The sequence below is a fragment of the Lynx canadensis genome, chromosome E1, assembly GCF_007474595.2.
Source record: "Lynx canadensis isolate LIC74 chromosome E1, mLynCan4.pri.v2, whole genome shotgun sequence".
NCBI lineage: Eukaryota > Metazoa > Chordata > Mammalia > Carnivora > Felidae > Lynx > Lynx canadensis.
This window is the reverse complement of record NC_044316.2, coordinates 28,783,651-28,811,492: the sequence shown is the minus strand read 5'-3', so window position 1 is coordinate 28,811,492 and position 27,842 is coordinate 28,783,651. Positions and strand designations below refer to the sequence as shown.

Here is a 27,842-nt window from a genome sequence, read left to right as displayed (position 1 = left end):
GGTTCGAGGGGCTGTGTCGGTCCCTGATGGTGGTTCTGCCTCCAGGCTGCCCTGCCGTGCCCTCCCCAGCCGTGCTCACGGGGCTGGGATGTTGATCTTTCAAAGTCCTCCCTGCCTCTCAGTGCCTCAGACAGATTCTGGCATGCTCAGAAAAGTTCCTTACAGGGACCGGGTGAACCCGTAACGTGTGTGCATTTGCTGGTTCACTCCCCTCTGTCACTGTCTGCGTGGGCCCGAGTTCGAGGATGGCCACGACGCCTGGGGGTCTTTCGTCTACAGCACCCTCGAGAAAGCCTACCCTTCCAAGCGATGGCCACTGCAGAGCACAGGGCATGCACGAGTCTGCCATCGGGTAGGAACTGTCCAGGGACCCTCTGGGAGGAACCCCAGGGGAAAGGCCAGGGAGAGCAGTGAAGAGAAGAACAGCTAAGAATCAACAGTTAGCATTTGCCAAAGCTTCTGCGTCCACCAAGCAGCTCAATCCTCTAGCCGTCAGCTTCAGCACTGATCAGTGGAGATGATAACAGTATCTCCCTGAGAGGGTGAGTGAGAGAATTCGGGCAGACCACGGTGTAAAATGCGTAGCGTGGTGTTGGGGTGCGGCAATGGGGTAATAAATTAGGTACTAAGGACTAACTGCTGTTCTTTTCACCGACCTGAGGGATGGGGGACAGAGAATGAAGGAGGTGGCTCTGTCATACATGAAGTCCCCAGTCATTATTCTGCCATCCAGGAGAGTCTGGGCTCTGGGTTTAGGCCTCTTCCAGGATGTAACGGTGGGCCACTGCTGTGGTCAGAAGATTCTGAGGAGGCCGTGTGTGTGCACATGTGTGGGCACACGTGGCCGGGGAGCCCCGTCACCTGCCCTTCCCCAGCTCTGACCTTCCAGCCCAGCCTCCGCCCTGCTGTGGCCTTAGGAACAGATGTGCCGCTGGTGGCTTGGGTCTGGGCTCCAGCTTGCTCACCAAACCCTGAGCTTCTGTTTGTGACTAATTGCTTTGTTTGTTCTGTGTGAGACACTTAATTTTTTTTTCAGTGATTTACTCCTCTTTGTAATTAGGTGTAGTGATTAGAATCTTGTTCCTATTACAATAGAGTTTTCCTTTTAATTCATGCACATTCACCAGGCCTGTCTCCCGTCTGTTCCATTGATTGTCCCCGGTTGGCTTTTCCCAAGCTGTCATATAAATCACAGTTCAGGGGTGGCTTAGAGACTGATGTGAGTCTAAGGGATCAAAGAAGCTGACTGGTTTTGTTCTATTACCCTACCAAACAGTGATACACGCTTGGAGATGAAATCTTCATCATTCAGGAAACGAGGAGTTAGCAAATAATTTTAATAAGTATTCTTTGCTCTATTTCCCCATTAATCCCCCCCCCCCACTTTTTTTGGTTTTAATTAAAAATGTAGTCACACACAGACACACATACATACAGCTCGGAAAAGGTCCGGAAAGATAAACGCCAAAATGTTACCGATGGTGATTTGTATTTTCTTCTGCTTTGCTCATTGGCAGTTTCTGTTATGTGTATGTAATACATGTATTAAAAAATTAATGTTTTGCGAGCCTTCCTTTATAACGAATTAGGCATGGTACATTTGTCAACTAGTCCAAGGTCACTTCACACATCAGCAAGGGTCCAGGTCTGGAAGGTCCCGGAGCCATTGCTCAGTCCCTAGAGCTGCTCTTCGTCTGTCAGTCAGCCAAAAAATAGTCACGAGCCCTTGCTCTGGGGTGAGTCCCTGGTCACGAGGTACTTACGGTTCAGGAGAGAGGTTTCTCTTGAAACTTCCTGTTCCCTTGACCATAACTCAGACCTCTGCAAAGTCCCCAGACTTTGGTCTCTTTTGCATGATGTTAGAAAGGTAGCAGGTGCAGGTGGCCACCCTCTCAGGCCTTCTTCCTGTAATCGCCCCCCCCCCCCCCCCCCCCATGACCTCAGGACCAGCCTCCTCGTTGAAAGCTGCCAAGCCCGTGTGTCCGGCCATTATGGCCTTAGAACACAGCTCCCAAAACTGGCCTCCCTGGGGGTCTCCTCATGGATTTCCTCATTGTCTTTCTTCTGTTCTCCACACCATGGTGTGTGGATGAAGACGGCTGGAGGAGACTGAGGAGAGAGTGTTGAGCCAGGGGACTGGCGTCTGTTGGGGACAGAGAGACCTGAGGCTGGACGGTGGGGTTGAAGCCAGCTGGGCCAGGAGTGGTTGGACATTTCCCTATGGGCACCCAGACACATGGAGGACTTGACGTGGTCTTTCAGGAAAAGGAACCAGGCCATACTGAGTGGAATCAATTAGGGAGGAGCAAGGGTGGTCAGGGGTCCCAGGAAGTCGGTCATTTTGCGTTAAGTGCAGACCTATGGCAGCAACATCCTGCATCCAGGAAGGGTATAGAGAAAGCAGGCGAAGGGTGAGGCAGAGGTCATATCCAGGGAAGAAATGACAGAATGGGGCAGGTAGCTTGGACAAGGGAAAGGTGAACAAGGGAATGAAGCTTAAACTTCATTCTCTCTGGGCGTGTACTATTTTGCATGGGGAAGTCAAGCCCAAAGAGAATGAAACTTACGATTAGGCTGTGTTCCTACTTATTTGGTGGGGTCGGGCGGCGTCTTGGCTTGGGGGCAGGGGGTGGTGTCGTATATTTATTCAAGAATTAGTGTGGGGGCGCCTGGGTGGCTCAGTCGGTTGAGCGTCTGGCTTCGGCTCAGGTCATGATCTCGCGGTCTGTGAGTTCGAGCCCCGCGTCGGGCTCTGTGCTGACAGCTCAGAGTCTGGAACCTGCTTCATGTTCTAGGTCTCCCTCTCTCTCTGCCCCTCCCCTGCTGATGCTGTCTCTCTCTGTCTCTCAAAAATAAACATTAAAAAAAAATTTTTTTTTAAGAATTAGTGTGTAAGTCAGGGTTGGGGGGCACAAGATGAAAAGAAGATAAGGAAATAAAAGCACCTGGCATTCTGTGGGTGTAGGTCTCTTTCTCTGGAACCAGAGAGAAACTTGCATGAGTTTGCCTTTGCAGGTAAAGCACAGTTTTATTCTGTCCCTGAGACTTTTCTAAAATAAAGCAGCCGTCCTTTTAACTTCTCCTCCTCAGGCCTGGTCCCCCTCCTCCAGACTCTCTTTAAAATAGGCTTGCATGCATGAGGAAGCATCCTAATGTAATACCCATCTTATCGTTGCACGGACCCAGCAGGCACATACAGAAGGGGCAGTGGGCGAGCCTTAGATATCTCCGCAGCCAGGGAAGGTTGGACATTTTCTTTTGCGACGTCCTCACCTGGGTCTGTCTGAGGTGAGACCCTGGCAGTGCAATTAGCCTCATCCGGAGCTCTGGCACTCCGACGCCTTCCCTTTGAAAGCCTTTCTCAGGATGAGCGGCACGAGGCAGAGTGTCCCGAGGACTTGGGGAAGACCTATGGGGTTGTTATGGCTCATCTGGTAGAGGAGAGGACTCCGTAATTTTCCGTTATGTATTCGTATGCACAGAGACATGATAAAGATGGCTTGTGGCCTGTTTCATTTTCCAGATGTCTCAAGAGTGGATCAACATCTCTGCCTCTGTTGGTTGCGGGTCCCGTCTCTCTGGTTTGTACATAGTGCCCCGTCCCCTGGGAGTCCCCTGTCCCCCTCCCTCACCCCGAGGAGTAGCCGTTCTGGATGAAGATCCCTCTGGCCCTGGGGGGCATGGGGAGAAGGCTGCCCACTGGACCAGGCCGTGGTCTGAGAGGCTCTGCCGTGCTCTCCCGAGTTGCAGGAACATCTGGAACAGTCTGTTTGATTAGCATTGAGCAAAACTGGACCTTGTTTCTCACGCGTGTTGAGGGGAAACCTTCCTGTGCCCTCTTCGGTGTACAGGGTACAGGGCAGGGGGCTTAGCCTGGGCCACTAGGCGGGGAGGGCAGGTCTCTGACAGCTGAGAAATGCATGGCAATGATGTGTGTTGCAGCCAGGGGGCGGGGGAGGGGAGTGATTTGCAAGCAAGTGTGGGCCCAATCCGGACTCACAAACCTCCTGGTGCTTTGTAAACACGTCCTGAGGATGCTAACGTTGTCGTACATTGAAATGGTGAATGTTTTCTTACAGCTGAATCCATAATTCATTTGGTATGAGGCTATGGAACATCCTTTCTTATTTCTCTTCCTTTTATTTCACCCCCAAGATCCTTTTCTGATGATACAGTCTTTGTCTCTCTGTTTGTCTGTCTCTCCTATCTGTATTTCTCTGTGTGAGTCTATCTCTCTGTGTCAGTTTCTGCCTCTCTCTATCTGTATTTCTCTCTCTCTCCCTCCCACCCCTGCCCCCCACCTTTCTTACCCCTCCCTCTCCGCACCCCCCCCCCCCAGCCCACAATGACTAGAAGCATTAAGACCAGGGCTTTTTGCTACAAATGCAACGGTGTCCCCTTCAAAGTGGGAGTCTGTGTACTTATTCCAAAGATCTCGCCTTTGCTCTGAGCGTTTTCAAAGCTTTCACTGTGAAGTCGTATTCAGACTCTGTGGCATTTTCTTCTGAATATCCTCGCTGGTGATAAATCTTTAGCCTTTGAAAGTGGATGTGATTTTTGGAAACCATCACCAGCCTGAGCTCCAAATGACTTGTGGCCAAGATTGATTATGCTGGTTTTGGACTGAAATGCAGCAGGACTATAAAATAATAAGACTAGTTGTCTTGCATGACTTGGGAACTGACTAGAAGGGAATCCCCCACCCCCACCCCAAAAAATATTTGAAGTCTTAGTGAATGAAGACAGGCCTTTCACTGTGAGTTCTCTGACGGGGAGCAATGACCAGTCAGTGTCCATCCTGATGTGTTTGTTTATTAAGCAACAAGATGGAGGTCGTATTTTATTTCATCTTTGCCGCACATTAGACATTGGACCAAGCCAGCTGACATCAGGTAAAAGGCCAGGGTTATAGATGAAGGTCCAGTGTCCTTTCAGAGCTCCTGCTGTACATTCGCAGTGGCTGTCCTTGGGAGCATCAGGGGCCAGGACTGAGGGGGAGTCACCCTGGGTACATCCTTACTCACTCCGTCCCCTGGGGGCAGTGGGCAGCTGGCAGCCCTGGGAAAGCCACCCCAGTGGGCTGGACACACAGTTCTGCATTGATTGGGAGTCTCCCACCACCTGAGGCCACACGCCGTGACCACTCTGTCCCTTCATCGGCTGCCCTCGCCCGCATGGACTTCCCAGACTTCTGGCCCCTGCGGTGCACAGAAGGTGAGGTGTCTACACCGACGGCCCATTCTATCTCTTCCTGCCCCCTGGGAACATCAACCCATGTGCTACGTGAATGACTAATAAAGCCAGGACTCCAACGACAGGAACCTTAAATCCCATTTTGAAGCGATGGATGCAAAATCCACCTGAGGGCTAAAGTTCAGGGCCCTCTATAGGACTTGAAGGGCGTGATGCTGGCTGTGGAGAAGTCTGGGGGCGTTCCTTTTAGGGAGAGAAAAAGAGCCACACCATAGGATGTAAATCCTCCTCAGAAAGCCTCCTCTGCAAGCCTGTCCCTTGTCCCGGCAAGTGATGCTTCAGCCCTAGATGGTATCAGATGTGCAGAATTGATGTCACGTGGGAAAGGAGAGTACGACTCACATAGAGACACTAGTGCTATACAGCAGGGCTGGTGAGGGGGGCAGATAGGACCCGGGGTGGGGGGGGAGGGGAGGCAGGCACCTGTCGACGGCAGCGACGCCCCGTGAAAGGGGGCATGCACCTGGCTGGCTAAGGGACATTTGTTCTTGCAAATGCAGCTGCACTCACAGGCCACAGGGCTGTCCCACGGGGATCCTGGGCAGCCCTGCCTCTGTCTTCCAGTCTGAGAGATGGGGTACCACGCTGTTCCTTGAGGGTGTGTAGCGTTAATGAGCCGACATTCGCACACTGCTCGGGAGACGAATTGGAAGTGCTAAGTATTACTATTTCATGTGGAAGGCTGAAAATAACCTCACTGAAGCGTTCTGATAAATAACTGAATCGGGCTGGCAAGGGAGAAATTTCAGCTTTCTAGAGTGTTTCTCTTAAATATTTTTCTCCTGAGCGGAACAGAGTGCTCCGGGAGCACTCCCCGCCCCACGCGCCCCCCCCCCCAATTATCCCGCCCACAGAGGGAAGGATATTGAGTAACAGGAGGTGAGGCCTAGAAGCCTTGACACCCTAGGGATACCCTGCTTTCTATTGCTCCTCCTTGAACTCCAGACCCAGGGCACTTCCAACCAGATGAAATCCACTGATATGAACTCAGTTATCCTCCCCCTGCCCGCCCCCCCCCACTCCCACCTTCCCCTGCGTGCAAACACTTCCCCAAAATCTTCTCTGGCTTTTTGGAACTTTCCCGTCTTTCAAGATCTGGCTCCATTCCATCCTCTGCTGGGAAGCCATGCCTGAAGATTCGGCCAAATGGCGACTTCCCTCTTCCTCTTGTTCCAGCACCTCGTTTTGCCACCATAAGCTACTGTTTTTGTGCTTTGATTTTAGATGTCTGTTTCGATCTGCCTCTCCAGCCAGGGTGCGGGAGGCAGAAAAGGTGCCTCGGTGACATGTACCGGGGCTGCCACATGTTTGTTGACTGTCCATCCATTCTCGAACTGAGGCGTCTCTTCTCGCCTCTGTGTCAGTCCCCTGGGACTTGCAGCCTCTTGGGTGGCGGGGTTTTCTGCAGGCCTCCTTGGGGGCTGGTGTGGATGGTCCTGGGTGAGGAGTGTGCTTGGGCCCCCGGGGCCTTCTTGATGAGGCGGCGTGGGGCAGTGTTGGGAGTGGTGGCTTGCCTCCACGCAGCCCTCCCGTTTCTCCCCACCCTGAAGCTTTATAGCAAGATGCTCATAGGCTCTGGCTCCACTGGCCCGAGGTCATAAATAATGCTGAGCATCCCCACCCCTTTCTCAGTTTTAAAAGTCATGCAAACTCTGATGCAGGAGAACTGGCTGAGGCAGGTACGTGCATCCGGAAGTACCTTTAAAAAAATAGGTTTATGGTACATTGCGTTTTTCCCTGGCTTTAGCCTCAGCACATAAACTGGGATTAGGAACAGGCGGTTTAAATCCCCAGGGTCAGCCCTCATCCTGCTTCGGCTGCTCTCCACCTCACTCTCCTGGAGGTGGGGTGGAGGTGTGCCTGCCACTGTGCCCAGCAAACAGATGCCTTTGTCCCTGGAATCCTTTTTTTTTTTTTTTTTTCTCGGTGATGAGAAACTCAGGGATGTTGCTCAGCCTTGACCCTTTGGAGGATGTCACCACCACAAACAGGCAGTGGGGGAGCCACTGGTGATTTACATTGATTCCTGGTCCGGCACCAGAACTGGGTCAGCCAGCATGGCCCGCGGAATCCCCAGAGGAGTCCTGGGAGGGATCCAGAAGGGCCCTGCTCACAGGAGCTCCCCCTCCAGGAGGAGCACGGACACGAGGCTACTGATCCGCGGGAGAAAGGAATGCACGTGAACACGCTTTGAACGAGAAATGAATTTAATAAAAAGTAGAGTGGTGGTCCGCTCACTCAAACACATTAAGTAGACCTCCCCGCCCCACCCCTGCACACCCAGAGACCGAGGAGGGGCTCACTGAGCCAGAGTAGTCCTCTCTCCTCCCAGACTGCCTTAGATGGGGCCTGCAGGGGATGGGGCCTCCTCAGCATTCCAGGCCCCGGGGCCCTCGTGCTGTCAGCTCCGAAGGCCAGCATTTATTCCACCGTCTTGTGTTGCCTTGAGGAAGCCGTTTCCTTTCTGCCTTGTTCTGTTGTTCACAGCCGGTGCCGTTTCCTGGGGTGATGCAGTCTGTAACCCCAGGCTCTGCCCCTGCCCCAGTGTGTAGCTGTGGGCAGCAGAGGACACAGCCCCTGACCCCCTCAGCCTCAACTGGCCCTGTTGGATGTCCCCCCAGTCCGTTTGGGGAGGTTGGTTTTGGCAAAGACTGTGTGGGGGCTCTCTGACTTCCTTGTGTGCCCTCTGGCTCCTTTCTGAAAAGCCAGAACCACACCCTGAGGATGGAGGCCTGGTACCCGCCCCCCCCCCCCCACTCTTCCCACCCCCGTGGCTCCTGTGGGCCAGGCCCAAACCGATGGCGGCCTGGGCTTTCCGCTGGTTTCCCTGCCCTGCTCCCTTGGCTTCAATGTCCCTCCAGACCCGCTGCCCCAGCCCCATGGTGCCTCTTTGCCTAGAACGCCTCCTGCCATCTCGGTAACAAACTACCTCTTCTGGCTAAGTTAGTGTCATTTTTAATTTGAGTTTCCAGAGCCCCAGAGGGCACGAGTGAACGATTAAAGACTAAGAATGTCTGTGCGCGCCCTGCAGGGGGGCTACGCGCTCTTACACCATTTGTCACCAATCTCCCAGCGATCGTCTGTCCCCCTGGATCTCAGGGGCGGGAGTCGGGTCTTCCTCATTGTACAGTCTTTGTGCTTCACGTGGTAGACGTGGGGCACATCTGTGTTGACGGAACGATTTTTCGTTTGTTTGTTTTTAAAGAAAGAATGAATTTTAAAGGTAGCACCACCACCCCGGACAGACTGCTTTCTTTCTGAGTCAGGAGCTGCCCGTCCGCTGAATGAAGGGCACTCATCCAGCCCAGGCGCAGGGCCGTCGCTGGGGTAGGGTGAAAGACCAGGCCTCTGAAGCCCCCGTGACCTGTGGGCACCTGGCAAAGAGAGCCCCTCAGGTGCGTGCAGGATGGCACAGAGGCTCATCACGTTCAGGTCCGGAGGGTGAGCGGCTCCGTGAGTTCATTTCCTCACCACGGAGCATGAAAGCTGAAGAGGATTCGTCAGGACTTGGTTGCAAGTGGCGGAGGCCATGCGTGAGCCTGCTGGCCCGCGCCTGTGTGTTTCTCTCAGCGGGTTTTCCACACTTGTGAGTCCCCGTGGACACGGGACACGGGTGTTCCCGTGCGGGTGGGGGCGGGGGGCCTGGACAGCCCAAGCGCGCCCTTTTATCCTGGCTGCCTCTTTGCCTAGAATGCTCAGGTAAAGCCACCCTCTGCACTGGTTTTCATTTCGCTTGGCGTCAGCGTCCCAGCGGTTGCGATGGGAGGTGCCTTAGGTACAAGGAACATTAGACATTTCTGCTGAGCGGCTCACTGAGGCGGTAATAGTGACGGAGGCTGGCCGTTTAGCTCTTCGTGCGTGCCAGAAGGCCACACGTGAATGAACTTCTCTTGCTGCTCAGAATAGCACTGTGAGGTGGGCAGCAACTCAGAGGTGAAGACAGAGGCGCAGAAAGGTTGAGGAACCTGCCCAAGGTCACGCAGCTAGTGAATGGGGGAGCTGGAATCTAAGCCCAGGGCTTCTGGCCCCTCCCACTAGTCCCTCCCCACTGAGACGCGTCCTGTCGACGGAGCTGGGACCCAGGTCCTGGTGCCTCAGCAAACGGTTTGTGGATACCTGCACTGTTGACAGAAAAATGGTAATACCTTTTATGAACCTAGAGTGAGATGGGGTTCCGCCAAAGACAGTGCCACAGGCCCACTGTCTCGTTTACCATTTGATTTCACTTCGGTAGGTGGTGGTGGTTAGGGGTTGGGGGCAGAGGGTGAGGTGGGGCAGATCCTTTTACTCTGGGATCTCAAAGGAGTCCAATCCCTGGGCTCTCACAACCTCTGATCGACTCCTTATGGTTCACGTACGATGGTCAAGGGCAGGTTCCTGAGTGTCACAGAGCACCCTGAGGTCTGCTGAGGCATCTTGGCCCTGGAAATTCCTGTCATTCTTTCAAAAATCCCCCAGCCCTGTGCTAAAGAGGGCAAAATGACAGATCTGAATAGGTGAGGAGCAATTTAATTAAAAACAAAAAGAACTGTAAATAAATTAGCCAAAAATCTTCACGGGCCGTCATCGGTGGCAGAGGAGGACCACAAGAAGAGATTAAGGCTTCCTTTTATTTATGAAGTTCGTTGTAATGGAACCCTCGGGCTTGATGGCGTAAGGATTTCTCACAGTCTGGTGTGTGGCAAGCATTTGTCTTTGTTAATTTATATGGGGAAGGGCAGTAAATCTGCCGAACGTGCTTCTGGCTTCTGTGCTGTTTCACAGGGGTATTTAAAGTAACAGCACCTGACAGTTTTCCAGCAGCTAAGAGGTTTTTCTGCTTCAGAAAGCAAAATATTGTATGAGTTGTGCAACATGTAGAAATGATTGGAAGAATTAGGGGTGCAGCAAATAGTACAGTTTTCCGCAAAGAACTGAAGACTTCATCAAATGGCAAAGTTAGCGAGTGGAGGGAAGAGGCAGCGTGGGCCGGGGTGGGGGCACGACACAGGTGCGCCGGGTAGCCCGTCACCCCCGCTTAATTTCCTCTTTCCCTGGTCCCAATTTGAATTGCCAAAATCTGTTCGATTGCAGTGCATTATTTCATTTGCCTGCTTTGTAATTCCTCTTTACCTCAAACAGATGAGAAACACATGGCACTGAAGCAAATTGACAGCTCTTGAAATGAGAAAGATCTTTATCCTTCAGAGTGTTGATGTAGAAATAAATGAAAGAAAAAAATGCTTGTTGGGTCTTGAAGCAGCCTGAATTGGTACCTTTCCTTTCCTTTTCTTTCTTTCTTTCTTTTTTTTTTTTTTTTAGATGAGGGTTTTCATTCTCCCTTCCTTTCCCCCCCCCCCCCTTTAGGGAGGTGTGTGGCTCAGGGATTAAGTGGGAAGGTTTTTCTGTCCGCACTCGTTTGCAGAGATCGGAGTTATCGTTTGGACCTCAGGAGCAGGCCAGAAGGGGGTCAGCGGTGGGAACGTGGGGTCCTCGTGTTCACCTCATCAGGGGCACACTTCAGAGACGTTGTGGGTCACAGGAAAGCGAGCCAAATGAACTTTTGGGTTTTTTGGTGCATAGAAAAGTTACGCTTACACTATCGTGTAGTCTTTTAAGTGTGCAGTAACATTGCATCCAAACAAAAACTGTATCTACCTTACTTAAAAAAAGGGGGGACCTGGGTGGCTCAGTCGGTTAAGTGTCCAACTCTTGATTTCGGCTCAGGTCATGATCTCACAGTTCATGAGTTTGAGCCTTACAGCAGGCTCTGCACTGACAGTGTGGAGCTTGCTTGGGATTCTCTCTCTCCCTCTCTCTCTCTGTCTCTCTCTTTCTGCCCCTACCCCACTCGTGCTGTCTCTCTCTGTCTCAAAAATAAAATAAACAAAAAGATTAAAATACTTTTTTATTCAAAACATATAAATTAATTATACAAAATAAATAAAGTTTATTTAATAAGTTAATAAGCTACATGTACTTAATACTTAGTAGATAAATAAAATTTATAAAATATAAGAATATAATATTTAGAAATACTAGCTAAAACATGGAAACCTGGACTTTCAGTGAGTCAGGATCGCTAATGACAGATCACCGTAACAAGTCTGATGATAATGGAAAAGTTTGAAACATTGTGAGAATTACCAAAATGTGACACAGACGCACGAAGTGAGCAAATGCTGTTGGGAAAATGACACCAATAGAATTTGCTCTACACAGTGTTGCCACGAACCCATCTGTAAAAATCGCGGTATCTGTGAAGTACAGTAAAAGTGGAGTGCAGGAAGAGGAGATGTGCCTGCACTTCAAAATTCTACCGGGACCTAAGAAGAGGGGAAAGGAAGGGAGGGGAAAAGGGAAGGAAAGAAAAAGAAAAGAAAGGAAAGGGGAAAGAAACGAAAAAGGAAAAAAAGAGCAAAGAAAGCAAAATCTATCAGGCATCGTGGTTACCCCATCACAAACAGCATGCTGGCCAACTGAAATGCTGGGTGTGCTTGTTGTATTTTATTTTTTTATTAAAACGTTTTTTAATGTTTATTTATTTTTGAGAGAGAGACAGAGACAGAGTGTGAGCAGGGTAGGGGCAGAGAGAGGGAGACACAGGATCCGAAGCCGGCTCCGGGCTCTGAGCTGTCAGCACAGAGTCCGCCCGCGGGGCTCGAACTCACGAGCCATGAGATCATGACCTGAAGTCCAATGCTTAACCGACTCAACCACCCAGGCGCCCCTTGGGTGTGCTTGTTTTAGACAACGTACCCCAGCCCACTAGGTCCCTGGTCACCTCATGCTGCCAACAGCCCTAATTTACACTTATGGTGAGTGTTGATAAATGCATTCCCGCACCTCAAACATAATAATAAGTATAATTTGTTGGTGTATGAAATATCACGAGACCCATAATATCCGTGTTGCAAAAATGAAGGAGAGCATCGTAAATGGCTTAAAACAAACAAACAAACAAACAAACAAACTTTGGAAACCTCTAGACTTGAGGCTCTTTTCTGTCTGAAGTTTTCTTCTTTATCCTGCAAAATCTTTCTGAAACTCAATCAGCAAGCCCTTACTGTGCACTCATTTTTGTATTAGTTACTCGAGTAGGCGCTGCGGGTTTGCAGAGCTGTGCATGAAGTATGCTGGGTACCAGGAAAGATGATGAGACAGGGGTAGTGGGGACTATCAACCAACACAGATGCTCGTGTGACAAAATGATATTCCGGAGTGCCATGTGCCAGTGCCCAGTACAAGATACAGGTTAAGGGATCCGTCTCTCTACTGTAAGTGTACCTTCTGTATGCCTAGTGGGTCCAAATTAAGAGAAATTAGGGCATCATTGTTTGCATTATAAACTGATCTGCTACTGAATTTCTTGAAATAATGAGCCCCCTTGTGGTTTTTAAAAAACTTATTATAAACTTTTATTTTTAAATAGCGTAGGACTCCTAGAAAGTTGTAGAAACAGTACAAAGAGCACGTGTGTACCCTTCCCGCCGCTTCCCACCATGATAATATCTCCCCCAGCCATCGTACATTGTTAAAAAAAACCAGGAAACTGACGCTGTACATCATCAGTGTTAACAGCCACTCGTGTGTATGTATGTGTGTGTGTGTGTGTGTGTGTGTGTGAGCACGTGCACACACGCACGGTTGTTTGGAATTTGATCGCATGTGTGGATTGGAGTGACTGTCACCACAATCAGGGTGCGGAAGTGTTCCATCATCACGAAGAAATTCCCGCACCCTAACCCCTGGCAACCACCACTCTCTTCTCACATCACTGTAATTTTGTCATTTTAAGAATGTTACAGAAATGGAATCATACGATATGGAATAAGCTTTGAGACTGACTTTTTTCAGTCAGCATAATTCCCTTGAGTTCCATCCAAGCTGTGTACCCGTAGTTTGTTGCTTTTTATTTCGAGGACGACTCCACTGTGCACCACGGCTGGTTCTTCCCTTCCCCTCGCTCTCCAAAATAGGCTTCGTTGGCTTACAACTCGTGCCAGCACAGTACGAGGCACCCTTCTGGGGGTAAACCTCGCTCCTTTGTACCGATTTCTCTAAATCGGAGTTTGTGGTAGTCACAACAAAGTCTGTTATCCTGTCAGCCAGCCCTCATCGAACAGACATTTGTTGAGCCCCACTGCATGCTGAGTATTGGCAATAGCAAAGGGCAGTCATTTACCGCTGACCAAGTGCCTACCTATATGTTGCGTTAATAATTTCGACTTCCTAAGCTAGGGTGAAGGTTAATAATGATCATGACTCCTTTTACACACAAGGAAACCGAGCCGCCCTGGAGAGCCTTGCCCGAGATTGTGTGTAGTTGGAAATGGAGGGGCGGGATTTGAACACAGGACTTTGGATGCCACGCCAGGGTCCTTCCATTTACTCCACCACTCGAGCTCGGGCTAGACTCCTCTATGTTTTTTGGGCTGTTTTTTCAGCGCAAAGATTTTATGATCTTCTCTGAACAAGAGGTAGCTTTGCCAAGTAACTGAATCCTGTGGCCTGTTACTGCACTTGAACTTTGTTCTCGGGGGCATTTTTTTTTTAAATTTTTTTTTTTCAACGTTTATTTATTTTTGGGACAGAGAGAGACAGAGCATGAACGGGGGAGGAGCAGAGAGAGAGGGAGACACAGAATCGGAAACAGGCTCCAGGCTCTGAGCCATCAGCCCAGAGCCTGACGCGGGGCTCGAACTCACGGACCGCGAGATCGTGACCTGGCTGAAGTCGGACGCTTAACCGACTGCGCCACCCAGGCGCCCCTCGGGGGCATTTTGTTAGCCGTTATTTGAAGATGCTTTGGGAACTTAAAAGTAACAAAGCAGGGTTCCTTTAAAAATGGCATATGTAGTGCAGCCTTTCCTTAATTTGCTTGTGTTTCATAAAATCTTCGGGTCAGGGTTAGAACTGGGGCTTTGACCCGGCGTCCCGGGGGTGACTTCAGCGACCTGGGGGCCCGAGGAGATCGGCTCTCAGGCTGCCCAGTGGGGAAGGAGCAGGGGCTTCTTGAGATGCCCCTTAAAGCCCCGTTAGGAAACTGTGGGGCTGGGGGTCCTTGCAGCTCAGATTCAGGCGCCTGGTGCCATGCAGTTCACAGGATTCTGCCGTCTGCCAAAATCAGGCTTTAGATCAGAGGAAGTTGCTATTTCGGGGATCTAAGTGCTAGTGCACTGAATTCAGGCCTGAGCAGCCGACCGAGGGGGTGGGGCAGAGACGCCCTGAGCCTTTGAAGCTCCAGAAAGGGTTCAAAAGAGCCTCGGAGAAGAGATTCCTGTACCGGGCGGGAAGTGGAGAGGTGACCTCAGGGTCCCCTCTAACTCCCAAGTCTGTGACTCGAGGAGGAAAAGAGCCTCCCCCAGTTACCCACGTTCACCGCGAGGTTGGCTGAATTCCTCAGAATCGCAGGCTGGTGGAGAGGAAGGGCCTGGGGCTCACGATGCCACGGCAACGTCCCTGTGACCTCCGGCTCGTCACCTCACCCCTCCTCAGGTGCAGTCGGGGAGAGAGCTGGGGCTGTGAAATCTGCTGGACCCGTCTGCCTCCCCTCCCAGTGGCCGGGGACAGCGGGGAATAGGAGCCACTGAGGTGTGGGTTGGTCTGAAAGCCCAGGGGTCACTCTAAACCACATTCTTTTTTCGCCTGCCTCTGCAGCTCTTTGTGTTGGACCGACCGTAGAGCCTTAGGAGATACTGGCTTGATGAGTAAACGTGTCACTTCGGCAAACCTGTCCCTCTCCCTAGTCCTCTGCCCTCACCAGCCAGGCTGTTAAAGGGCACAGGTAGAGTCACACACCGACGGCTTTCCTGCCTCAGACCCTGGCCTTTCCCGGGTACAGACAGGCCCTGCATCGCATCATCGAACCGTGCCACTGACCCTTCGTGTCTTCCAGGCAGAAGGAGATGCACATGGCCCAAGGGGTTGAAATCAGGATTGGGACCTAGGCGTTCCAAGACTGCAGAATTTCATTCTCCCCTCACCCCTCCCTGAGCGCAAGGCTACAGCCACGCTTGTCACCATTCGAGATTACATTGGCCACAGGAGATGTGGGTGATTTTTCCATTTGGTCCTGATGTTTATTTCATGCCCATCAATATCAGCCCATATTAGGACAGATGAGGTGGTTATTTACAGGCTGTGCATTTTCACACTTGGTAATTATAAACCCTTCCCCTGTTCGGTCAGAGTCGTGGAGATCTATTTTGGCAATTAGCAGTTTAGTATTTGTTTAATGGGAATGCAAGAGAGTGTTACGGCACATCAGTGCTCCACTAATGATTTGCCTGTCTCCTCCGGAGCTGGCAGGTTTGGGCCTTTTTCACGGTAGGTGAGGCCTGATGGGGAGAGAGGCTGGAGGGGGGAGACAGGAGCATTAGGCAGCCTGCCTGCCTCTCCCCTCCGCTCCCAGCGCGCACTTGCACGCACACACGCACGCACGACCGGCGCTGTAAACAGGCCGTGGATTTCCAGAGCACGGCAGCCGCCACTCGAAGGCACCTCTCACAAGAGGCCGTTAGGCCAGATGCCATTTCCGTGTGACAGCTGTCAAGCCTGCCGGAACCAACTGCGTCTCCGCCAACCGCTCGTGCCCAGCCTCTCTTGGTATCCCTCTCCCACCACCTCACCCCCGTGCCGTCTCCTCTCTGAGCCCTGGCTCGCACAGGCCCCGAGAGAGCCTCCTGTCCCACCCTCCAGGTGGTGCTGGCCTCCAGGCTTCGCCCGCTCAGCCCAGACAGAGCCCCCGTCCCAGCCACGCTTGCGTAGACTCTTGCTTTTCCTGTCCAGTTTTGAGATGGAGTCTCCCAGGACTGTGCTCCTGAGGACGCATGGTTCCGTTCTCGGCTGTCCCTTGGCATGGCCCGTTTGCAGCGGGAAGACGCGCAGAGTTGGGTGCTCAGAGTGTGTCCGTGGGCGTGCACGTGCACGTGGGCATTAGGGCACGCTGAGCCGGCTCTGCAAGGAGGTTGCCAGGGTGGGGTAGTGACCGCGTTGGTCATGATGACAGTGTTCTGCGTGTTAGGGACTCACTAGCCACCACTGGAGCTTTCATAACAGTCCCGGGAAGTGGGACGCGCGGCATTCTCAGGACTCAGGTATAGGAGGGAGTCACAGGGGCTGAGCCCCAAACTGAGTTCTGGGACCCCTCTGCCAGTTCCAGCACTGCCACCAGCTTGCTCTGTGACTTCGGAACAGCCAAGCGACCTGTGGGTTTTCCGAGTTTGCCAATCCTAAAGGAAGAGACCCCTCCCCCCCCTCCCCCCGCCTTTTCCTTTGCTTCTCGAATCACTCCCTCCTCTTCTGAGGCCGCCAAAGGCAACACGTGTCTGTCTTCTTGGTTTATCTCATCAATTCTCTTAACTTTCTGGTACAGTTTTGTTGTTTTTGTTGCTGTTGTTGTTGTTTAGAGAGAGGCGAGCACGCACGAGCAGGGGAGAGGGGCAGAGGGAAAGAGAGAGGATCTGCCTCCACGCTCAGCACAGAGCCTGACACAGGGCTTGATCCCACAACCCTGGGACCATGATCTGAGTGAAGTCAAGAGTCGGATGCTCAACCGACTGAGCCACCCAGGCACCCCTCTGGTACAGTTTTAAGGCAGGTTTATATGTTTTTTCAGGAGGCCGTGACACTACACTGAGCCCTAGGGACTCAAAAACTAGAACACCGTTAAGGGAGACCAGTGGGAAGAGGTAGGGTGGCCTCTGGTTTTAAATCCTGGTTCTACCATTTACTGCACATATGATTCCAGGCCAGTCACTTATCATAACTTCCTCACCTGTATAATGGGTACGATCATATCTCCCTGAGAGCTTTTCATAATTCAGTGAGCTTTGCATTTGCCTATTAAGCACCAGTAAATGGTAGCTATTGCAATAATCCTTGTTTCTCGTTTCTTAAGAGTCTGATACAACTTGTGCAGTCAGTCTCCGAGCAAGAGGCCTTGCCTTTAGGTAAACAAAATGTCTCATCTCCAGGATAGAGCTGTTTGGAGACCCCGCACTCTTCAGTTCCCACGGACAAGTGTCCGTTTACTAAATTTGTAACTGCTGCCTGATCAACACCAGTGGATGTCTGTTTGCTAAGTTAAATGAGAAAATGGAATGACCCCACAAGAGTAAAAAGAAGTACAAGTAGGGAAAAATAGGGCTGGTAAAGAAGGGCCTTGCCCACGGGGATGGAACATTCTGGCCATGCTAAGATTTAGGAGCCTTCTATGAAGAGTTTAGGAAATGTACTTGATACGCTGAATTGTGTACCAATTAAAAAACATGGCTAAAATGGCAAATTTTATGTTAGGTGTATTTTACTAGGAAAAAAAAAGTTTAGGAAAAACTCAGCCGACGACTTTTCTTGTTATTCAGTTAAAGGCAGGGGTGTGAGTTAAGACATTTCAGGTGGACGCAGTCTAGAAGGTGTTGAGTCTTGGAGTGAAGGGAAAAGTGCCGAGGGCAGCAGCTCCAAAACCCTGGGTGCCTCCATGCCCGGCAGTCCTGTAGGGGAAACACACAGAGCTTGGGACTGGCTGAGAAGCTTGCATGCCCGCAGCAAGGGGGATACAAGAATCTGAGGCGGGGGGTGCCTGGGTGGCTCAGCTGGTTAAGGGTCCGACTCATGATTTGGGTCAGCTTGTGATCTCGGGTCATGGGATCAAGTCCTGCGTCTGGCGCCACGTTGAGCGTGGAACCTGCTTGGGATTCTCTCTCTCTCTCTCTCTCTCTCTCTCTCTCTCTCCCTCCCTCCCCCCCCCCAATAAATAAACATTAAAAATAACAGAATCTGAGATGGGCCTGCAGGCAGAGGCTGGTGGGGTGAGATTTGGACTCATAAGACCAGTGGCTGAGCCCTGGTCTCAGCCCCTGCCAGTTCCAGGACAGCCAGTGAGGCAGCTGAGGCTTGGAGAGTTTGTCATCAGCCCTGTCTCTGCGGGTTGTTGTGACAACCAGCGCGGTAACAGTATATGTGAAAATATTGGTGACGATGGGAGGAAAGCAGTGGCTTCCTTAGGTTTTCTAAAGTCAAAGACCAAGACAAGGCAGGGAGAGCTCCCCAAAAGCGGCATGTGACAAAGGACCAGCGTGCTCCTGACTTCTCTGGCAGGGGATAAAGAGCCAATGTTTAGGCAGCCGAAGGCCTGTCCAGCATTTACCCCTTTTCCTTAGGGCCCGTTTATTTCTGGGACCCCTCTGCCCATTCCACCTCTGCCTCCGGCTTGCTCCGTGACACACACAGGCTGTGATTAAGGCTCGACTCAGCTGTATTTAGCCATTTAGAACAGGGATTCTCAGCCTTGGCTCCACCCTGGGATCACTGGGGAGCTTTCGACACGGATCTGATTTAACAGGTCCGGGTGTGGCCGCCGCCCCGGGGATTTTAAAAGTTCTTTGGGTGATCCTGGTGAGCAGTCAAGGTTGGAAATCCACCCATCTGGATTTCAGTGTGAGCTAAGCATCTTCCAGCCTGCGTCCTTTCCCCTTCTAGCCTCCCTTCTGGGCAGTGACGAACGGTAGATCAACCTCACTCTTCGTAAGGCCGAAGCACACTCAAAAGTCTCATTTCAGAAAAATAAGGCACCGCCGCTGAGCTTTGGGGCAGGAACAGGTTTCTCTCCGGGCTGGTTGGAAGGAGCAGCAGAGAGCAGTGCCACCCAGTATTCTGAAACAGCTCCGGGTAAGACAGCCTCCTTCTCGGGCACCGACACCAGGCGCCTCTGTCCTGGGCAGTCCTGCCTCGTATACGAGTCTCCACTCTTGTGACTTTAGTGCCTTGAGTTTATGGAGCATAATAAGGTCTGTTAAGCCCTACGCCTTACAGTATGGTATCGCCTTTATGGGCGTTTATTTAAACTAACTCTTGAAGTGTTTGAGTGGGAGCAGGAAGCGAAATTCAAGGGCATGTGTTCTGGGGGAGTTGGAAGAGCTGGGTTTCTTTTTTTCCCTTTCCTCTCTCTCCTGTGTGTCTGACCAGATAATTTAAGGATCATTTGAAGTGCCATTTCCTGCTCTGTTCTTGGTACGTATGGCGTGTGGGTGTGCATATTTGTATCCCAAAAGGAGTGGGAAATTTCTCAGCATGTGTTGGCCACAGCAGAGCTCTGGAACGTCCTGACAGAACAGAGTTTGGAAGGACCAGTGGTGAATTGGATGCTCCTAGATGTTGTCCAAGTGGACTCCGTGGTCCGGTTTAGCATTCTAGGCGGAGATTCCTTGTGAGTGGATCTTAGGTGGCCCACGTCATAGTTTCCTCCTTTCATAGATGAGAAACTAAGGACAGAGAAGGGAGGTGACTTATGTCCATGAGATCCCAGTGGAGCTGGATTAGAACCTGGGTCCTGCCTGTGCTTTGTGCAACACTGCCTGCCCCCCTCCACTGCCTCTCAGCACCTGTGGAGTTAGTACCAGCAACTGAATCCCCTTCAGGTGCCTCCTGGGGACAAGTTTTCTGCGTCCCAAATCAGCCTCACTCGCCTCCTGTGTACTTGGGGAGCCAAAACTGCAGGCAGAAGAAACAGTGGTCTGATGGCACACTCCAGGGCCCCAACCTTTGGCCAACCACCTTGACCAACAGAATTTACGACATCTCTTTCTAGGAGTTTCTTTGCTTTGTGACTTGAAAGGTTTCCTCTTCGGCTGTCGCGTGAGTTGGGCTGGCTAAAGCCTCACCTCTGGATATGATCAATACCGAATGGCGACTTCCAAATTCACCCAGCAAGAATGTCTGGCTCACAATAAACCTTTTGCCTCACTATACGGAGGGTTCATTCATTCATTAAATGAATTAGGATTAGAGAGGCATCACCCACTGACTTGAGTGCTAATTATTGCTGATTTTCACGGTGCTCATTTAGTGAGGAACATGTTGCCAATTTCCCCTGGCACTTCTAGGATCTCTGTCTCCAACCTTGTTGCGAGGGTGACATTTAGAAGTAGTCCCTTCCCACCCTAATACCTGTATTCCACTTGGAATGTGTAACATGACAGTTTCATACTCAGCCCACGTTCCACATTTTACCTCCTTCCAATTTTTGTCTTGCCTTTGTTCATTGTCTAGTATTATTTGAGACTGTGTATCTTCCAGTAGATGAAAAAAAAATTTTTTTTTAAAACAGGGACCATGTACAAGTTACCCATTGCCACAGGAATGCCGGGAAACAAACAGTCACAAAACCTCAGCAGCAGACAATAGCTGTTCATGTCACCTGCCTGGAAGTCCACTGGAATGGTTCTGCGGATCTTGGCTGGGCTCACTTGCATGTTTTGGGTCACGTGCCTGTTTTAGGATTGACTGAGGGGACTTGGCCCAGCTCCACATGCCTCTCACCCACTAGCCAGCTAGACTGGGCATGCCCTTCTCATGGTGATGGCAGAGAGAGAACAAGCAGAAGCGTGAAAACCTTCCCCAGGCCAGACCCAGCGTGGGCATACCTCCATCTCATTTTGCTGACCATAAGAAGTCAAGTTCAGACACATGGGATGGAGAGAGAGACCCTGCCTCTTTGGGGAGAGGAACTGCAGAATTACAGAACTCAAGGTTTGGGGCCATCAATGCAAACAGTCTGCCATGGTCCGATGTCATTTGCCTCTTACTTGTACTTAGGCCAGTGCTCTCTGCAAGGAGGGAGCGCTTAATAAATATATGTCACATATAAGTAAATAAAGTTGACATTAGCTCAATCTTCTAATCAAGATTGAGTTGGCTGCATGATGTAGGCATTTGCTGGTTTATCTGTTAGAAGGAAAGTTTCTGTCATCCTGGTAGAATCCAGATGTCTCTTGCGTTAGGTTCAGGGACAGCTTGGTTGTCACTAAGAAGTGTCTCTTTTTGTCATCTTTTCCATGGTCGAATCTACTGTCATTGTTTTCAGGATCTTAGGATGTAAATGTATGAGAGACAAGGAACAGAGGGGGAAGACAGTTTCCACACCAACGTGTGTCAGCTGCCTCTGGAAGAGAAATTTTGTCCCATGTACTGAGCATTGCCATGGAATCAGACACTCTAGGGGTGAGGCCCGGGAGATCTGCGTTTTAAACAAGCCAGGTGATTCTGACACGGAGGAAGTTGGAAGAGTTCTGCCCCAGCCCCCATGGGCCGTAGAGGTCAAGGCGTAGCTCCCTACCGATGACCCTCAGCTGTGGTGTGTGCGTGCTACTCGCCTCTGAGGATGTTACAGTGTGATCCGAACCGGGTGAAGGCAAAAATACATGTTTAGGACTTTCTGGTGTTGAAACAAACAGGGAGACATCCCCAGCCATCTTATTTAAAAGTTACTTTAGGGGCGCCTGGGTGGCTCCATCGGTTAAGCGTCCAACTTCGGCTCAGGTCATGATCTCACGGTTTGTGGGTTCAAGCCCCACGTCGGGCTCTGTGCTGACAGCTCAGAGTCTGGAGCCTGCTTCGGATTCTGTGTCTCCTTCTCTCCCTGCCCCTCCCCTGCTTGTGCTGTCTCTCTCTTTTTCTCTCAAAAATAAATAAAACATTACAAAAAGTTTTTAAAGTTACTTGACCTTGCTTGTTCGCTCAATATGCCTCCTGTGCCAGGCTGCATTGGGAGCCTGTCCTAAGTTATTAAAGAGTACTGTCAAGGTTGGAGCAAGCTCCTTCTCTCAAACCAGACCAAGTGTGGGCCAGGATGTGGGACAAAGTATGGTGAGGTTCAGATATCTCCTCTCCTTCTCGATCCCTCCAGGGACAACCCCAACCCCAGACCTCTAGGCCCATGGACCCCCACCTCTGGTATAAAGAAATATGTAAGCCTGGTGAGGGCACTATCACCACAAAACAAATACCAGTGCTAGTCTAACAAGAGTTCATGGTGTTTTCTACTTGAGGTCGGAAAAACTCCTGTGTCCAGCCCCCAACTCTCTGTGTTCTAGAACACCAAATGAGGTCTGGTCTTTATGTTGAAGTTGATGACTCTGTACAGCCAACTGATCTACCTGGGTTTCGTGCACGCGCACGTGTGTGTGTGTGTGAGAGAGAGAGAGCGACACACACACAGAGACAGAGACAGAAACAGAGAGAAAGACAGACAGAGACACAATTATCAGTCTGCTTTTTTCTAGGGTTGACTACCAGTTACCTTGACTTTGCTCCTCATTCCCCCGTGATGCAGACTCACACAAGCTGCTTCTGTTTGATTCACATAGAACCGTGAGAAACAGCCCCGTATGTGAGGCCGTGTTTTTCATTCTATTCAGTCTTTGTATATTCAAATTCTCCCAGTTTCAGCTCTTGCTGTTCTGCCAGATTTCCATTGCATTGATGGCTTCTCTGAATTAATAAGTGTTTTGCAATCGCTGAAAAGTTTTCTCTCCCCCCGGCCCCTTCCCCAAGCACCGGGTCTTATCCATATTGATTTTTTTTTTCTTTCTCTTTCCTCTCTAGCTATTTCTCAGATGTTTTATTCTGTAAAGTGTTAATAGAATTTTTCTTTCGCTGTGACATTTTATCTATTCAGGAGGTCTTTGCGAGTCCCATTGTGCAACTGGACTATAGAGGAAACAGCTCTATTCTTTACGACAATGGTTGCCCTAAAAAACATACACAGATCCTCCCCCTCGCTCCCCAGGGTGGAGCGTATGTTGGGAGGGTAGCGTCAGAAAACACCCAAACTTTGGAAGGAAAAGAGGGAGCCAACTACGCACTGTTGAAGGGGGCGGAGGGCGTTGAAAATACTTTTTTTTTTTTTTTTAATTCAAAATATTTATTTCCTAAGGGGATCTGAGTGTCAGGACCAAAACATGGCCAACACAGAAGGGAAGCTGTTTTCCTTACTGTTAGGCATTTTTAGCTCAAAATAAGGGCTTGGCAAGCATCTCAAAAAATGTGGAGATGGGTGTGAAACAGATGTCACGTTTACCTGCGCGACACCCAGCAGGCATCACCCCCCACCCACCCGCACCCCAGGCATTGGAATTCTTACCGAGGCCCTGGGGTCTGAATCTGCAATACCATATGCTCAAGTGTGACTGCTCTGTGTACAAACAAACCAGTTGATCTTCTGGTGGTTTTGCTTGAGTGGTGCACGGAGGCAGACGGCTGTGGTGTGTGTGGCCTCAGCAGGTGCCTGGGGGGCCATCAAGCCTGCCCGGCCGCGGAGGGGTCTGGTGAAGGCACCCCATCTCCAGCCTAGCATCACTTACCCCCCTCGGCCTGGTGCCCGGTGGAGACAGAGTAGCTCCTTGCTGGCACGGCAGTCACCGTGCAAGGCCATTGTCCTCCCAGTAACTGACTTTGAAAACGGGGACCAGAAGGGGAAGGCCCCAGGAGCCTGTTTGTTCAGACTCGGTTGCTTAGCAACAAAGGGGGGGGGGCTGACTCCGGAAGGGATTTTTAAGCTAGGCCAGTCCCTTCGAGGGTTATGTCTGGCTGGCCTACCCCCTCTTCCATTCTTACCTTGACTCTGCTTCCCGCCCCCCCCCCCATTCTATTTGATAGCATCTGGAAAAATAGATTTGATTTGTCTGGAGGCAGCATTTTAAGCCTGGTTTTATTGCTTTGCCCAGTGTCTTCCCCTCCATCAGAGATTGTAGTCTGGGAGGAGTGACGAATGAATGGCCTGTGATTCCCTTTCTCAGTTGGCTTAGCTCTGGCCCCCAAACTCATTTGTGAGCCTTTGAGCTCCAGTGAGCAGTGCTCAGTCCTTCCCAACCACACACATGCCGACATTGCCCCAAGCGCAGAGCCCTTTGGCTAGGGCTTTGCCCAGGACCACATGGGTTGAGTTATAGTTTTAGTGCCAATCTTGGGCACAAAATGAATGAGGAGACCAGGCTGCTTACCTGGCCAAAGCAGGTACAGTCCCCAGGTGAGTAGCTGATCGGCTAGGACCGCACCTGTACTAAAGATGTGCATTTTGTGGAAGAATAAAGAATTGGATCATAAGTACAAGGAGTGGAATTTAAAAGCCAAATCTGGTTCAGTGAGGGTGACTTTCTTGAGGTCTACATGGGAATGGAGTGTGGCTCCTGAAATCTTATTGCTGGAAATATCCAAAAGGGTTGCAGGATGCCTGGAAAGACTGAGGGAGGGATAGGAAGAGAGACAGAGGATGCCTTTGGTGTTTTCTTCTCTTTGATATTTTTGAAAAGGCCCTAGCATAAAGGTATTAGTCTGCTGGGGCAGCCACAACAAAGTACCACAGACTGGGTGGTCAAACAACAAAAATTTATTTTCTCACTCTTCTGGAGGCTGAAGTCCAGCCTTGGCAGACTTGGTTTCTTCTGAGCCCTCTCTCCTTGGCTTGCAGACAGCCCCCTTCTCTCTGTGTCCTCAGGTAGGCTTTCCTCTGTACCTGCGTCCAGATTTCCTCTTTTTATAAGGACCCCAGTCAGTACTGGATCAGGACCCACCCTAATGACCTCATTTTAACTCCATAACCTCTTTAAAAACCCTATCTCCAAATACAGTCACATTCTGAGGTACCGGGGGTCACGACTCCAACGTCAGAGTTTGGAAGGGGGCACAATTCAGCCCATGATAATCAAGATGTTAAATTTCCATTGTCTATAACCAGAAGCAATTTAAATATCCACAGAAGGATTAATTGAGTAAGCTATAGTTTCTCACTCCGTGAAATATTATGCAGCAGTCAAGATCGTATTGATAATACCTCACACCCATCAGGATGACTACTATCAAAAAACTCCCAGAAAATAACAAGTGTTGGCCAGGGTGTGGAGCAGTTGGAACCTTCGTGCCCTGTTGGCGGGGATGTACACTTGATCTTAGCCAAAAGGCCGAGAAGCGATGTTGGCGGGGATGTAAAATGGAACGGCCACTGGGGCAAACGGTATGTCAGTTCCTCAGAAAATTAAAAACAAAGTTACCATATGATCTAGCAATTTCATTTCTGGGTATACATACCCAAAAGAATTGAAAACAGGGACTCAAGGAGATACTTGTACACTCATGTTTTATAGCAGCACTATTTACAATAGCTAAGACCGAGTATCCATCCATCGACGGACGAATGAATAAGCAAAATGTGGTATTCACATACAATGGAATATGGCTGAACCTTGAGGACATTATGCTCAGTGGAATAAGCCAGTCACAAAGACAAATACTGTGTATTTCTACTTCCGTGAAACATAGTAGCCCCCCCCCCTTATTCGTGGTGTCCATTACCCGCAATCAACTATGGTCCTAAAGCTGATGATCCTCCTGACGGATCATCAGAAGGTCAGTAGCAGCCTAACGCTACGTCACATGCCTCCGTCATTCATCTCACTTCCTCTCATCACGTGGCATCTTATCCTCTCTCTTCATCAGTGACAGTACAATAAGATGTTTTGAAAGAAAAAGACCACATTCACGCCACTTATATTACAGCATATTGTAATTGTTCTATGTTATTATTAGTTACTATTGTTAAATCCTTTACCGTGCCTAACGTATAGATTGAACTTTATCATAGGTGTGTATGAACAGGAAAAAACATGGTGTATCTTGGGTTGGGTACTGGCCACAGTTTCGGGCATCCACTGGGTGTCTTGGAATGTATGCCCTTGGACACGGGGGGACCTCTGTACTTGGAGTAGTCACAGTCAGAGACAGCAGACAGAAGGGTGGTTGCCGGGGGGCCGAGGGGGACCGAGGGGGACGAGGGGGTGCGGAGTTATTATTTGATGGGGGTAGAGTGTCAGTTTTACAAAATGAAGAGTTCCGGAGATGGATGGTGGGGATGATAGTTCAACGTTATGAATGCATTTAATACCACTGAACTGTGCGCTTAAGAACAGTTAAGATGGCAACTTTTATGTTATGTGTATTTTACCATGATCAAAAAAAATTGGGGAACAAAACAGATAATAGTCACAGTGTGAATCTGGGAAGTGTTTGCAATATTGTAATAGTATATTAAAAAAAGAACTAGGGGAAAATTCCATATACAGTATGATTTAAACTATATTAAAATAGGCATAAGGTTTTTTTAAAGGCAAAAACTGAAGGGAAATACACCAGATGTTAACTGTGGTTGTACTAGGCAGAAAGATAGGAAAGGCAGTGATCTTTTTTTCTAATTTTTTGTGTTTTCACGTAATTTTTTTAAATGTTTTAAAATTTATGTTTATTTTTGAGAGAGAGAGAGAGAGAGACAAAGTGCGAGCAGGGGAGGAGCAGAGAGAGAGGGAGACACAGAATCTGAAGCAGGCTCCAGGCTCTGAGCTGTCAGCACAGAGCCCGATGCGGGGCTCAAATTCACAGACCACAAGATCATGACCTGAGCCGAAGTCGGACGCCCAACCGACTGAGCCACCCAGGCGCCCCTTCACATAAATTTTAATGAGCACCTATGGCTTTGATAATGGAAACCACCCTTCCCCCCCCAATATATCACATTTCAAACGTGTTGTTAAAATTCCTAAAGCAGACCCCATTCTGTATTTGTTTTGCAGGTGGAGGATGCAATGCTGATGTTTGATAAGACGACCAACAGGCACAGAGGTAAGAGCCCCCGTGGAGGAAGGCTTCCCTTCTGTCAGTTGACCGTCTGTTGAAGGTCTGTATTCATGGAGGGACACCACAGCACAGAATCCAGATACCGGACAGTTAAAAATCGGCCACGCCCAACCCGTGTTCCGACACACCTTTCTAACCCTGGCTCTCTGGGTCTTTGCTAGACCTGAACACTAAGTGATCCGAGTGGAAATTATTCACAGCAATTACTCCGTTGAGTTCTCAATTTGCATTGGAGAAGGTGGTTTAGAAGCACACTGGCAACCTGAAGAGCCAGAAAAGAAGGTTTATTCGACCTGCGATTGCAGGATCGGCAGTGCCCTATGCACATCTGGAGTGTTTACAGGGCACTGCGCCTTCTCGTATTTTCCCCTGTGCTCTTATTGTCCTATCCATGTTCTAGAAAACGGGTCTCAACTTGGGGTCTGTGAGCCTCCGAAATGGCACACGGAATGTTTTATGTTTGCGCTTTTCTTGGGAAGCGATGCGTAGCTTTGAACAGATTCTCAAAGTGGTCTCTGACCTCCATGCCTCCCGTTCCCCAAAAAGGAACACGTTGAAATGACTGCTTTAAACAGAAAATTGGACGAATCTAGAAAATCCTCCCAGAGGAAGTAGAGTCCAAGCTTATGGCTTAGCGTTCCATTCTCCTGCTCTCCGGAAACCCCTGGTATCTGGGGCTCCTAGGAACAGGGCGTTAATGGGCAGAGCCTCGGAAGGGAGGTGGCAGGAAGCAGCGTTCTTGAGAGAAGCCGGAGTGAGCAGTGTTTCCTTGCCACTCGGATTGCATTTAGATGTTTCTCGTGTTGTTTACATTCTTGCTGTCACCTGTGATTAGAAGCAGTTACCCAGCGTTGACTGTATGTCTCTCCTGTTGGGAGCAGGCAGGCTGAGTGAAAGGGAGGAAGGAGGGTGGGAGAAGGAGGGGCTGTCCTCAGTGTGCCTGGCAGTCCGGCTTCCTGTGCGTCCATTGACAGCGGCCTCAGAAGGGAAAGTAGAAAATCGGGCGGAAAACTGGGTCTTCGATGGTGTATGTGGGGAAGGAATGGGGAGGGGTGGAGGATGAAGAGGCGGGGTGGGGGGGAGGCAAGGGAGGAAAAGAAGAGCTTACAAGTGTGGAATGACTGCTTTGTCCTCTGCCTTGCTCA

The 27,842-nt window shown here is 50.2% G+C and overlaps 1 protein-coding gene across 5 annotated transcripts in view; it reads left to right on the top strand.

Moving 5' to 3' along the window:
• MSI2 (musashi RNA binding protein 2) overlaps positions 1-27,842 on the top strand; it is a 389,744-nt gene that overhangs the window by 222,092 nt on the left and 139,810 nt on the right. For all 5 annotated transcript variants that reach the window (XM_030296485.1, XM_030296484.1, XM_030296482.1 and 2 more), the window contains exon 7: positions 26,634-26,682. In XM_030296485.1, the coding sequence (XP_030152345.1) occupies positions 26,634-26,682 (49 nt within the window). The remainder of the gene's footprint in view (positions 1-26,633; positions 26,683-27,842) is intronic.